General features: G+C 36.7%; 7 protein-coding genes across 7 annotated transcripts; 3 read left to right on the top strand and 4 right to left on the bottom strand.

Moving 5' to 3' along the window:
* Positions 1 to 38: 38 nt before the first annotated feature.
* Positions 39 to 1,772, top strand: B0P05DRAFT_583718 (uncharacterized protein; the record flags this gene model as incomplete). Its single annotated transcript, XM_051582277.1, has 1 exon — positions 39 to 1,772. One exon carries the CDS (start codon positions 39 to 41, stop codon positions 1,770 to 1,772), a length of 1,734 nt encoding a protein of 577 aa, XP_051438289.1.
* A 126-nt stretch (positions 1,773 to 1,898) lies between these two features.
* Positions 1,899 to 3,320, bottom strand: B0P05DRAFT_463264 (uncharacterized protein; the record flags this gene model as incomplete). Its single annotated transcript, XM_051574157.1, has 7 exons — positions 1,899 to 2,125; positions 2,167 to 2,298; positions 2,345 to 2,461; positions 2,508 to 2,741; positions 2,789 to 2,833; positions 2,879 to 2,938; positions 2,969 to 3,320. 7 exons carry the CDS (start codon positions 3,318 to 3,320, stop codon positions 1,899 to 1,901), a joined length of 1,167 nt encoding a protein of 388 aa, XP_051438288.1.
* Positions 3,321 to 3,619: 299 nt separating this feature from the next.
* B0P05DRAFT_577293 (uncharacterized protein) lies at positions 3,620 to 4,498 on the bottom strand (the record flags this gene model as incomplete). The annotated part of the gene is made up of 1 exon (XM_051581773.1): positions 3,620 to 4,498. The coding sequence occupies one exon, from the start codon at positions 4,496 to 4,498 to the stop codon at positions 3,620 to 3,622; it is 879 nt and encodes a 292-aa protein (XP_051438287.1).
* Positions 4,499 to 5,280: 782 nt separating this feature from the next.
* Positions 5,281 to 6,269, bottom strand: B0P05DRAFT_634325 (uncharacterized protein; the record flags this gene model as incomplete). Its single annotated transcript, XM_051583546.1, has 3 exons — positions 6,096 to 6,269; positions 5,670 to 6,045; positions 5,281 to 5,556 (listed from the first exon to the last, which is right to left on the bottom strand). Exons 2-3 carry the CDS (start codon positions 5,790 to 5,792, stop codon positions 5,281 to 5,283), a joined length of 399 nt encoding a protein of 132 aa, XP_051438286.1. The 5' UTR covers positions 5,793 to 6,045; positions 6,096 to 6,269.
* A 347-nt stretch (positions 6,270 to 6,616) lies between these two features.
* On the top strand, positions 6,617 to 6,805 carry B0P05DRAFT_444361 (uncharacterized protein; the record flags this gene model as incomplete). The annotated part of the gene is made up of 1 exon (XM_051573783.1): positions 6,617 to 6,805. A coding segment is annotated over one exon (189 nt), but the record flags the coding sequence as incomplete, so codon positions are not given.
* Positions 6,806 to 9,646: 2,841 nt separating this feature from the next.
* B0P05DRAFT_583712 (pseudouridine synthase) lies at positions 9,647 to 11,001 on the top strand (the record flags this gene model as incomplete). Its single annotated transcript, XM_051582276.1, has 5 exons — positions 9,647 to 9,870; positions 9,915 to 10,147; positions 10,192 to 10,635; positions 10,677 to 10,870; positions 10,921 to 11,001. The coding sequence occupies 5 exons, from the start codon at positions 9,647 to 9,649 to the stop codon at positions 10,999 to 11,001; spliced, it is 1,176 nt and encodes a 391-aa protein (XP_051438284.1).
* A 54-nt stretch (positions 11,002 to 11,055) lies between these two features.
* B0P05DRAFT_256924 (uncharacterized protein) lies at positions 11,056 to 13,336 on the bottom strand. The gene is made up of 4 exons (XM_051573352.1): positions 12,518 to 13,336; positions 11,882 to 12,472; positions 11,534 to 11,837; positions 11,056 to 11,483 (listed from the first exon to the last, which is right to left on the bottom strand). The coding sequence occupies exons 1-4, from the start codon at positions 13,294 to 13,296 to the stop codon at positions 11,190 to 11,192; spliced, it is 1,968 nt and encodes a 655-aa protein (XP_051438283.1). The 5' UTR covers positions 13,297 to 13,336; the 3' UTR covers positions 11,056 to 11,189.
* Between the last annotated feature and the right edge of the window lie 5 nt (positions 13,337 to 13,341).

Here is a 13,341-nt window from a genome sequence, read left to right as displayed (position 1 = left end):
GCTTTTTTTTTTGTTTTTTCTTTTTCCTTTTTTTTAAAATGGAATTGCCCCAAGAGTTATTTTTCTTTATCTTTTCACTCTTGAACCATACAGATCGTACTCAATGTCGACTTGTATGTCAACAATGGCAAACTTATTTGGATAGATCAGAACTTTTGTTTGAGACACTGTCATGTCGCCATAAAGATCAACTTGATTATGCAATCCAGTTCTTTGAGAATAACAAACGTCTGGCTAACAAAGTTAAGGCATTACATATTGACATGGCAGCATCTCTATCTGTTGATACACTCATACGACAGATAGAATTGTTTCCGCATATGCAGCATGTAGAGCTCTATTTTGACCCTACAAGTATCCTTAGCAGTCGAAAATATGTAGCCCCAGCTGAGATATCCCGCTATAGGCCTGCTACTATCACACAGTCATGGTCAAAGCTAAAGTCAATAGCAGAAACAAGTACCTGCATGTACACGACCTCATTACTTCATACCACACAGCCCTTTCTACATCTCAACCATCTTTGGCTTAATTTTGCTTCTGTCGGTAATAACTGTCGATCAAGAGCGTCTGAATACTTGATTACAGGTCTCAGCAATGCACCTAGTCTTTTGTTCATGTACATCATGTATGGTTGCTTCAATACAACACAACTGGATAGACTACATTATGCTTGCTCTCAACTCAAAGAACTAGCCATGATCAAAACAGCGTTTATCATGTTACCCACAGAACAATATGTACCCTTTCAAACAGTCTCTCTTGGCTATCAACCTATACCAGCGCCCTCTATCACTAAAGTTGTCTTTTCAGATGCTTATCTATCTCATGGCGTGCCTCTTTTAGAGTACATGTCACATAAGTACACAGGGGCCATTGAATTGGTCTGTCTTCAGCACTCTCGAGACACCATGGTTCGTTCTAATTACACGGGTGATCGCGATGCTGTTTTTGCTATTGCTCGAACATGTCAATCTCTTGAGCGATTTGACACCAATTTGATCAGACTGACTACAGATGTGATGCTGGCATTTGAACCCACCAAAGTCAATTTTGACTCATTGGATGCGTATCCATTCACCCCAAACTGGTTAGAGCAATTTGATACCTTCTCCAACACACGGTTCAGACACACCCTTCGACAGTGTGAACTGGATTATCCCACGACAAAGGAATTGCTGTCCTTGGCTCGGTTTACTCATCTGACAGAAGTGACACTCATACATGATTTAGCCCAAGAGACGCCAGTCTCACTGAATAAGATGATTGGACAGCATCAGCACTTGGTTAAGTTGTGTATCATGGGCTTTCATGTGTCTGTTGACTGCATGGATCCTATTGAAACGCATATTAAGAACTTGTGTATTTTGGATGCCGTGTTTGAAGGAGAAGATCAAGACTACAATTGCCCTGTATTGGCCTTTTGTTCTCGCCTCAGATTAGAGGATTTACACTTGTCTGGCGAGATTGCGTCTGTGAAAGTGATGCCTTACTTGGATCTTCGCCAACATACTCAATTGAGCCGTGTGGATGTCTATTTTGAAGCATGCTATTATATTCAACTGATCGAGAACAACACAACCAAATGGCTTCATATTGATTTAGGCAGTGATTCAGACGATGGTACGGAACGATATGAACTAGACCATGATCCTACCATAGACAATCCTGATCTATGGTACATGACAGTAGAATTGAATTCATTTCCTGGTTTTTATTATTCTTCATCACAACCTTTATTCTATGAAGAAAGCTATAGCACATACTATTAAACAACAGTTTTATCTTCTTCAAGGTGTTCTTTTGATTGCTTGGGTTTTTGTTCTTCTTTGCTGGAAGTATCTTCTTTGCTGGAAATGTCTTCCTTGTTTACTTGATGAGGTTTATCAACATTATCCTTATTGACAGTGTCTATAGAGAATAAATAGGATATTTAAACAAGAATGCAACTTACTGTGTTGTTGTTGTTGTTGTTGTTGTTGTTGTTGTTGTTGTTGTTGTTCAATATCCACTAAATCATCAGCATCTGAATCATCATCATCATCATCATCGTCACCAATCACATAAGGTACATTGTTATTTTCTTCTGTTTGTTTGTTTGAAGTTGCAGCAGTCAACCCTACATCTTTATATTCTATAAGTAGAACTGTACAACTTTTTGTTTACCTTCATAGTCAGAATCATCCATTTCAAGTGGCGATCTAGGTGCAATCACAACAGTAGGACTGACTGGTTTTCTAGCAGGCATAGGGGGTGCCTGAAGATCATCTTGAGCTGAAGTCTGCCTTGATCTTCTTGCTTCTTGTTGGTTAATACATGTATATGTACCTTATTCATAACTCACCTTGTTCTAGTTGTTGTTCTTCTTCTTGAGCTAATTGTCTAGCAAAATCTTCATCTGCTTTTAATTGAGCATCTGAAGTGGATGTCTGAATCTGTGGTCTATCCAAAGGAGGATTCACTTTTATGGCAACATTCAGTCATGATCATCCTAATGTTTACTTTACCTTTAGCACCACTCTGTGCTCTCTGTCTTCTTTCTGTTTGAGTATAGACATCATAGTCAGACAGATGCAATGCTGAGATATCACCCGTCAAAAGATCATCTCCATCATCACTAGGCAATCCGCGGTATTGAGCATTGGTAGTAGGCATAGAAGGACCAGCGACTTGTTCTGTTGGTTGCTTTTGTGTGTTTGCTTTGAATTGATGATAAAGATCCATCATTTTCTTTTTGGCAGCTACCATTCTTAGAGGACGCACGCTTCTGAATCTATTTGTTACTTACCATTGCCTGCTTCCTTCATCTTTTCTTTAATGATAGGAAGTTCTTCTATCATTCATCATCAGTATCATCAATGTACACTGTCCATCTTACCTTGGAAGTTGAAAATAGAATCCTCCTCTTGCTCTTCATTACGTCTTGGAGGTAGACGGCCTAGAGCCTATAAGTCTTGATTGAGATGACAAATACACTTACGTGGTTCATCTTGTTCAAGTAACTGTCGAGCATAAGCTTCATCCATACGTAACTGGTCTTCTACACTGCGTGGTTCTTGTTGTTCAAAGTAAGCATAAGGTGCTCTGTTGTTTGGACGAGGTGGCATAGGTGGTGTTTCTTCTGTCTTGACATTAGGGTCTGACATGCTCAAAAGGATTTCAAAAGACCTTTCAAGGTTCTCATGCGTTGTTTGAAGAACAGCTTCAATCACTTCAATATCAGTTTCAGGAAAGGCTTCTTTCAAGATGCTCACATTGCCAGATAAATGAGGATTCAAAGGTGGTGCTTCAGTTGCTGGTGGTTCTTGAGGTTGTGACATAACTTTTGAACAAAAAAAAAACAAGAGCTGTAGTTTAAATAAAAAGAATGTGTCATCATGTGCTTGAATGGAACACAAATGACTATAAAATACGATTTATATTCTACAGTTCTGCAAGAGGAAAGCATACGATGTATTAAGAAGAAAAGCAGTTTGTTTGGAAAATAAGAGTTATTCATTCTGATGTACACAAAGAACATTGGTACAAATGAATTGAACAGTAAATTCAGTAGGAGAGTACTATTTTGTGAATAATCATCTGTACTCTATTAGAAATGACAATGTAATTGTTTATTTATTTATTGGAATTGTTCTTTGTTAGCAGTGAGATATTCTTCCAATGTCTCTGGTTTTCTACCCAGTATAATCTCAATAACAGCATTGATTCTTCCACTTTCCTCTTCTTTCACATTGTCTACAAGATCCATGGCAACACCAAAAGGTACGTGGTTCTTAACCAGTTGATGGAACTTTTGAACAGCTGTCACTTGCTTGTAAGGAATATCACGACCAAGCAGACGAGAACAAATAGCAGCAATTTCCTTGGGTTTGACTACATCACCTATTAAAGTATAGACATTATCACCATGCTTTTGAATATCGTCTTGTAAAATAACAGCAGCTACAGCACCAATATCGTTTGTAGAAATCCAATCTTGAGTAGCTTCAGGTGCAACATCATCAAAGACAGCCCCATCCGTGGCAATACGAGCCATATGGAACAAGTTGGACATGAATCGACCAGGACGTAATGTCACTAAAGCACCTCGGTTTGGTATCTCAAACATGGCTTTTTCAGCATAATAGTGATTGGTGCCAATAAAGGAAGTTCGCCAACCACCATTGACACTTAAAGAAGAGATATCCAAGATTTGTTTGACACCGGCTGCATAACCATACTCAGCAATGGTACGCTTATAGTCTACAAAGCCCTCAAAATCATTGATCAATAGAAACAGACGTGTATGGCCTTCAATGCCCTTCTTGAGAGGAGAAAAATCACTGTAGTCCCCTTGGACAATACGGATCAAGTCAGACTTGTCTGTAAAGATAGAATGGACCTTTTGAGGGTTACGAGCATATAAAGTAACAGGCACATTGTTGGCCAAAAGATCTCGGACTGCCTTGATACCAATGTTACCAGTACCACCCACAATAAAAATGCGTTCAGTAGACATGATGTCGTTTCTTACAAAATGAAGAGAAAGAAATTGAATGATAAAATATAGGTGAACAAAAAAAAAAAGTATATCGGGCATGATTTTAATTTATCCGTTCCGATATGTAGGACAGACACTTTTCTATTTTGTTTGTCAATAAGCATATATCTATATAAACCCATGCATTCTAGACTGGTAAGAGACCTCAGAACAATTAGAACATGAACCATTTGTGTTTCTCTCTTTTTTTTTTCAGAGATTTTCAACCATCAAATTTGATACCTGGTTGATAAATGCATAGTAAAAAGACAAAAAAAAAAGGAAAAAACACTACCGAAAAGAAGGTTGAGAACGTAACACAGGCTTTTTTTTTCTTTTTCTAAATCTATCAAAAGCGTACAGTTAGGCTGGTGGATATTGGCGGTTACAAAAAAAATAATTGTCGGTTAATAAAAATACAATTGTTGAGAGACAAGATTTAATTTGTCGGTTAGTGCCAAACAAATTGTCGTTCAAATACGAATATGAAAAGTAAAAAGAGGTTTAATCCATTGCACTTAATAATACGATGCTTAACTGAATTACATAGTACCTTCACACATTTCATTCAATAAAAGAGTAACTTTGAATTTTGTTTTAATCTTATTGTTTCTATCTAAGAATATTTTCGATAAATCAAGTACAATTTTTATTATTAAAACATGGTCATCAATGCAATTCAGGCAAAAAAGAGATCCAAGGGTAAGAGGAGAGATAAGGAATGAGATTGATAATGGTGTATATGTAAAAAAGGATAGACACTAGGTATGGGTACCAGTAGGAGGATGGTCATAAAAATGGACATGTAAGGAAGATGTTGTACATGAAGATAAATGGATATGTAATGGATATAAAGTGAGAAATTTCATGTTCAAAGTGAGAGGGAAGGTCGGCATGAGGACATTCAAGAGATGATTTCTTTCACGAGCCTCTTCTTTTTTTTCAAAGTCTTCAATTTCCACTAAAATACTTTGACGTTCCTCCATGATTTCCTTGATTCGACTGTCCAATTCATTCAATCGAGTCTTCTTTGTTACCTATTCATCTTCAAGGAGCTGCAAACCTTCTTCAAAGACCCTAATCAATCAAGTAAATGTAATAAATATGAAATTCAACAAAATATGTGCATTGAGCTTTGCGCTTTGCGTACCTTTTCCACCTTGTTGTGATTGTTGGCTGTGGGCTTCTTGGTTCTGGAGGTTGGTAGGATGATTCTGGAGGTTGGATGATTGTTAATGGTCGAGATGTAGGCAAAAAACGCACTTTGCAACATGAAGTAGGTCAACTGCGTTTTTTTCTTTTAGCATGTTGTATACTTGCAATAGCGTTTTCATCTTTAAACCATCCCCCTGAAGTTTGACTTGATTTGTTACTCTGAAACAGTTTTTACAGGAGGTTGGATTCATTTTGGCAGAAAAAAGAAAGAAATCGAATCGAAACCCACGAATTCCAGACGAATTTACTTTCCTCTAACAGTTTAAAAAAAAAAAAGCACGTATTCTGGACGTATTCAAAAAATCGTGCGACTAGTTTTACTTTTAAAATAAGCCCCTTATGGATTAAATTCATTCCAGACCTCCCAGTCAAATTTAAACTTGATGGCTCATACATTTTTAACCAATGAGGGAATGAGAATAAAAAAAATTCTTTTTTCTCGCATTCTCTTTACTCATCTCTTGTTTAGAGACTTATCTCTTGTTTAGAGACTTATCTCTTGTTTAGAGACTTATCTCTTGTTTAGAGACTTATCCTACGGGACTTATCCTACGGGACTTATCCTACGGGACTTATCCTACGGGACTTATCCTACGGGACTTATCCTACGGGACTTATCCTACGGGACTTATCCTCCAAGGACTTTTTTAAGAAGGAAAATGAAAAAAAATGAGAAATCAATACGATGCTGTATGCAGTATCGGTATTTTTGGTAATGGCTGAGATATGTTTTTTTTTGTATTGTAAAGACTTATTATATATTTTCAAACACCGCTCATCTGTGAATTTTGTGAAGCGCCAAAGGTTTGTGGTGGAATGACTTTAATTTGTCGTTCCCTTTTATTCTTTTTTGTTCAAACTTTTGAGGTTTATACAATGACAAACACTTTTTATTTCGAAGATGGAATGGGCAACCTTTTCGATGAGCATGGTGAAAGAGTTTATGACCCCATGGAAGGTGTCTTGACCGAGATTACGAACCTAAACATTGTGCTTGAAACAATAACAAGCCGCCAGACTTATTTGGCTAATAAACCTACTGAAAAGAATGTTGTGGAGAAAGAGGCTAAGGAAACAAAGACTTTAGACGCTAAGCCTGCTAAATCAGCAGTTTACAACACTTATACAGACAAACAAAGAGAGGAATTTATTGATAGAATGATTGAAAATGCTGAAGAGAAAGGAAATATCACTAAATTTGCCAAAGAACTCTTGATTAACCCGCGTACTGCGGAAAGATGGTGGAAAACATACGAAAAGACGGGAGAGGTACCCTACAAAAAATCAAATAATAGTGGTCCAAAGAGCACCCTTACTGTGGAACATGAGGACTATATAAAGAATTTGCTAGATGACGATTCTCAGCTCTTTGCTGACGACATTATAAACAAATTGACTAAGCAGTTCCAGGACTTTTCTATATGAAAGTCGCAGCTTAATCACCATTTGAGGAATACTATGCAGATTACCGTTAAAAAGCCTCATTTTGAAGCCGAAGCCAGGAACTCTATTTACAATCTGGAGACAAGACACGAGTGGTTTATGAACTGGAAGGACAAAGATCTGGACTATACAAAAAATTGCGTATTTATTGATGAAGCCGGATTTCATATCAATATGAGAAACAATTGGGCTAGATCACCAGCTGGAACTTGTGCTGTAGTAAAGACACCAAAAACAAGAGTAACCTCCCACTCAGTTATTGGTGCTATCCATTCGTCTGCCGTACTTCATGTCGTTTTGAAGAAGCCCCCTCCCAAATCTGCAACAGAAATTGCTGCTAAAAAGAAGAGAAAGGGTAACAGTGGAAAGAAGAGGGCTGTAGCTGAGGCCAACGACGACGAAGCTGCCCCAGAGGATGATGCCAGTGTAGTTGATGTAAAGCCAACACCAAAAGGCACAACAACTGCCCATTTTATTAAGTTTATTAATGAGCTCCTTGATATAATGGGTGAAGATGAGGATTTAAAGGGTAGCTATTTAGTGATGGATAATGCTAGCATTCATAAATTGAAACCGATGATTCGAAAAATCGAAGCTAGAGGTTATGGAGTAATGTATCTCCCTCCTTACTCGCCTGAGCTAAACCCTATTGAGCAGTTCTGATCTTTAGTGAAAGGAAAGATAAAGCGCCACCGCTTGATGAAAGAAGAGACTCTATCTTCTAGAATTGGTGACGCTTGTAATGATGTTCGCTTTAGCGATCTTTATGGCTTTTGCCGCCATTCCAAACGACAAATTGTAAAGTGCTATACTCGAACTCCTTTCTAAGCCTTTCATTGAATAAAATATTTACTACTTTAAACTTCAACTCAACGAAAACGTTGCAAAAAGTAAAGCACTATGCAATTCAGTTAAGCATCGTATTATTAAGTGCAATGGATTAAACCTCTTTTTACTTTTCATATTCGTATTTGAACGACAATTTGTTTGGCACTAACCGACAAATTAAATCTTGTCTCTCAACAATTGTATTTTTATTAACCGACAATTACTTTTTTTGTAACCGCCAATATCCACCAGCCTAACTGTATCATCGTAAAATCTTAGATTACGTTTCCATCCTCAGTTTTGAAGTAGAGTAAATGACATTTCCTCAAATCACTTGCATGAATTGTTTTAATATTCTTTGTTTCTTTTAATGCAATCATCTTGAAATAGGGCCTCATGTGTATTGGGACTCATTTTGGACATTGTCCCTTACCGCCGTTGTGCGAAATGTGGTATATTAATATATAGACTATAAGCTGCCTACAAAGATACGTATGAATCGCTTCTTGCTTGAACGATTTCCAACTCCTTTGTGCCAAATTTGTGGTCTTTATACTGAGAACGACAACCATATGCTCTTTTCATTCCCTCCAAAAACACATTTTTGAAAAGAGCTTATATTTGAATTTTTATGGCCAACCACTACTGTTGATGATATCATACAAGCAATCTGATATATGAACTTCCATTCCATTCGTTATACTCAGAATAGTGAGTTAGATGCTCAAGAAATAGTATTCCAAGGCATGGGTCAAATTTGAAAAGCCCATTGGAATACTATCTTCAATGAAATTCCGTTTAATCCAATTCTACTTCTTTCATCCACTCATGCTTCTCCCAATTCTCTGATTGACGAGAAACACTTGCATAAATGTTTATGATCAATTACTTTATGTATTTTCCCTTTGTATCTCTTAAAATTGTGACAGGCTTTAGTCATAGTCTACGTGGAGCAAAAAATAAAAACCTTTAAAAAAGAATAGGGCTTTTGCTGAGAACTGCATAAAGACGCAGTTATTGGGCTTTGGTATAATGACAAAAGTTGTAGATCTTTGTCTTCTGATTCTATTGATATAAAGAGCGCAGTAACTTTGCTGCTAAAGTATTGAACAAATAGGCAAGGATGTTTATGAGGTTTTTTGCCCATATCTCATCATTTGTGTAGTACAGCTGTTAAACAAACATACTCACCAGAAACTAGTATTTAAACATGTTAATAGCTCTACTTTTCGTCTTGCAGCTTTCAAAAGAAGATTGAAAGTTGTCAAACGAGCTTTTTTTATAAGTAATAATACCCTTTGGTCGAATGGTCATTTTGGTCCAAATCAATTCCAAAGACACTGCATATGTTAGTAAACATGATGTGTATGTATTTAGAGCATTTATCCGTGTACAAACAGGCTTTAGGCACCATTTGTATGCAAATTTTTTTATGATAGAAAAACCACATCAATTAAAAAGGTATAAAGTTCTTCGCATTATTTAACTGACTTAAAGATACCTTGTGGGTGAAGAAGTCGACTCGTTTATTTCCTGGAATTGTTGACCGAATGAAAGTATCCTTTAAATTTGGCAGGTAACACATGCGGCTTTTTTTTTTCTGTCTCGTATATTTTAGAACAGTTTTTTATTTTACAACTTATGCTGTTTCAACTCAAGAGAAGTACGCGTTCTATATGTACAGCTGCTGTTTGCCTTAATCGTATCAAGACTTCAAAAGATCGCCGAGAATATTTCGAAAAAGTTCGATCGTGGAAAGCCAATCCTGATCAAGTCCAAACGACTCGAGTAGAACCGAGACTACCCAAGAAGAAGGTTGCTTTGTTGATTGGATTTAATGGATCAAGATACCAAGGCATGCAGGCGTAAGCAAACCTATCATGTTTACTTGAAATTAACGACATATTAGAAACCCTGGGGCACAGACAATTGAATCTGTTTTGTTTGATGCATTATGTAAAGCAGGTGCAGTTTCTTCATCCAATGCGATGGATCCAAAAAAAGTACAGTTAATGAGAGCAGCAAGAACAGATAAGGGTGTACATGCTTCATGCAATGTGGTGTCTCTTAAGATGATTTGTGAGGACAAACACATTGTTGAAAAGCTGAATAAACTATTACCGGATCATATTCGAGTATGGGGTCAGTACAAAGGATGACATGACAACCTCTAAAAACTTTGTTAGGCTATGTAGAGACGCAAAGAAGCTTTCATGCAAAAAACAAATGTGATTCTCGTATCTATGAATATTTGTTTCCTTCCTATGCACTTAAATGCCTTGAAAAAAACAAGAAATGGACAACTGTGCCTAAAACTGACAAAGATATTCAGATTTCAACATTGGATGGCACCGTTCAGAGATACATAAAGCCTACAGATCCTCAGTTATTGTTTGATTATAGAGTGGATATAGAGAGATACAATCGATTCAAACAAGCCATGTCTCTATTTCTAGGCACTCATAATTTTCACAATTATACAATTGCCAGAAGTTTTCATGATAAAGCGTCTAATCGACATATGATTGACATCAAGGTTGAGAAACCCATCCTTATTCATGGTATGGAATGGATTAGTGTTAAACTACATGGTCAATCATTCATGCTTCATCAAATTAGAAAAATGATTTGTAAGTCATCTTTCTTTAGTCAATATGCTTATCCTATGTAGCCATGGCTATGTTATCTGTACGCACAGAGACACCGTCCTGTATTATACCGAAAACATTCGAATCAACTAGGATTAATATTCCAAAAGCACCAGCATTAGGACTACTGCTAGATAGACCTGTATTTCACTATTACAACCAACACATTAATAATGTTGATAATGACAAGCAAGCCATTGATCCTGATAATTACAAAGTAAGTCTTTATTGGATTATAAAAACAAAAAAGACTTACTTTTCTTGTAGGATGATATTCAACAGTTCAAAAAGGATTTCATTTATACTAAAATATTTGAAAAAGAGCATCAACAGAACATGCAAGTATAACCCTATGGTTTATGTTCAATTGATTTTAATACGTTTATATAGTTTTGATTCTTTCTTGTTGTCTATAGATTCGCATATTGAGTCTGATTATGCTTATTTTAATAAGGATGCTATGATTCCTAACAAGTGTATATTGAGCACAAAATATACATAAAGAAGAAAAGAACTGTTTATTCTATATCTTTTTGCTATACATGACCCATAACGACAGTAAAACGCAATGTAGGACCAGAAGGTATATTCAGCTTTAGACTTTGTTGACTATTGTTGCTTAAGGCAGATTTAAGCGTCTTCAAGTCATACATACTCTGTAGATATTGTAACTGATTTGATGTTTGTGGTGTATATGACAGTGGTGGAGTGGACGAACTGGGAGCTAATGGCTTGTTGGACACTTCATTTGGATCTATTGGACTCATTTCTGATAGTTGAGAACTAGCGTTTGCTTCTTCATCGGCACATAATGTAGTACTTCTCCAACCCTATATATTCTACGTTAAAAAGCAAGTATTTTCATTTTTTTATCACTTGCCCAACTTTGCAAGATAGAAAAGTTATCAGGACTACTTTGAAACAAAGTTAAGGCATGTTTTGGACCCCTTGAAGGACAATAGATCTTGAACCAAGTCTTGACCACTTTTCTTTTATCAGCATATCTCGAGAATGACCAAGGCTCATTTGCATTGTTATTCTCAGGCCGATTCGTGTATTCAGTATCTGGATGCTGACATGTAGTATAGTTTTGTGGTACAGATTGTCTATGGAGATAGACACCTAGCTGCAATATGCCTTTGCGTTGAGATCTTGTCTTTTGAATATACATATTCCAATTTGATCTATTTATTCTTGTTTTTCAGTGTTCCATTCACTCTACCCTTACCCTGCATAAAACACAGTATCAGAATAGACACGCATACCATGCTTTAATGTGGCCACATCAGCAAACTCTACACCAAAGCGAAAAGGGGGATAGATAGAATACTGCTCTGCATTTTCAGACACTTTCTTTTTGCTTTGTTGATGAGGGGAAAGAGAAGTCAGTGAAATAGCTGATTCTCCTGTATATGTTGTTGTATCGTTAGTTGGAATAGGGTAGTATTGTCGCTCAACTATAGGCTCGTCATCTTCCTTTTGTTGTTGTTCGTCTTCTTCTTCTTTTGAAACAGTCATGTTAAGCTTTGTATCTCTTTCAAGTGCTGATTCAATCTTTGATCTTAATCGAACTTGTAGCCACAAAGCGTCTTTCAAGACTCTTTCAGGCACAAGGCGTTCTTTTGTAAATGGATGTATATCGCCTTGAATTGATTCAAGCTGTTCAAATGTCATATGCATATAGTAAATGGCTTTAGAAATAAGATGACAATTTGGATTTGTATCAAGTTCTGTCAATAAGAAATTGTCTTTGTCTGCCAAATAACTTTGGTGTCTTGCATATATTACTTGTTTGATAAACTGGTATCTTTCAAACTCACTATAACAATAAATAAGGTATAAAACGAATGAATATTTTTTTTACCTAGGCACCCAAAAAGCATCACTTTCAATGACTTTTTGAAGCCATTCCAGTGGTAAAGCAACCAAAAGAGCACAATCCATATTATATGCTTCCCTGCATAAAAACGAACAAACAGCATCTGAGATACGGTCGCTTCCTTGTACCATATATTCATTCGAAAACAACAAATAATCCACCACATTTCTCTGATTCAAATTCTTCATGATGAAATCAACACATAAACCGCAAATAACATCCAGTTGAAAATAAGAGCAAGTGGCTAATATCTGCCTCACATTGGACTGCTGAATGCATGGATCTTCTATTTTGCCATAAAGATACTCTAGTACAAACTGAAACGATTCCTTATTGATAAAAGTGTCTTCTTTTTCGAAATTAAGAGAGATTTGATTTGTTTCTGACTCACGAAATCCGCCCTGTAAAAGCAGTTTAAAGTAAGGGTTTTGGTCAAGCACAAGACGATGTAAGTGATAGGTTTTATGCCAATTGGGTACATAGATCTGGATATCACTGCCAATACCATCCACAAGACCTCTTGTTAAGATATGGCGGCAAAGAGTGAGTGAATGCATACGCCAGTCATATTTGGAGCCTGTGCTACAGCTTGTGTTGGATATCGATGTGTAGCTGGTTGATTTACTCTCTGCAAGGGGAAAGCTGAACTCTGCTTGAGGAGTACTGGGTGTCAGCCAAGGGTGATTGGTCACTTTGGTTGTTTTGGCTCTAGTTGCCTCTTGTATTCTTGATGGTCTTGCTCTTTGTTGTATTATATCTTCCATTGAACTAAAATGGGAAACAAAGAAAAAAAAAGAAAAAAAAGAGCC

The sequence above is a fragment of the Gilbertella persicaria genome (genome assembly GCF_025201335.1).
Source record: "Gilbertella persicaria strain CBS 190.32 chromosome Unknown B0P05scaffold_5, whole genome shotgun sequence".
NCBI classification, from domain to species: Eukaryota; Fungi; Mucoromycota; class Mucoromycetes; order Mucorales; family Choanephoraceae; genus Gilbertella; species Gilbertella persicaria.
This window is presented reverse-complemented; position numbering and strand designations above follow the sequence as displayed.

Coding starts and splice junctions, on each gene's coding strand:
- B0P05DRAFT_256924 (XM_051573352.1), bottom strand. CDS start 13,296: ATGGAAGATATAATACAACAAAGAGCAAGACCATCAAGAATACAAGAG. Junction 11,838..11,881: donor GATACTGTGTTTTATGCAGG/GTAAGGGTAGAG, acceptor AAGAATAAATAG/ATCAAATTGGAATATGTATA. Junction 11,484..11,533: donor TTTCTATCTTGCAAAGTTGG/GCAAGTGATAAA, acceptor TAGAATATATAG/GGTTGGAGAAGTACTACATT.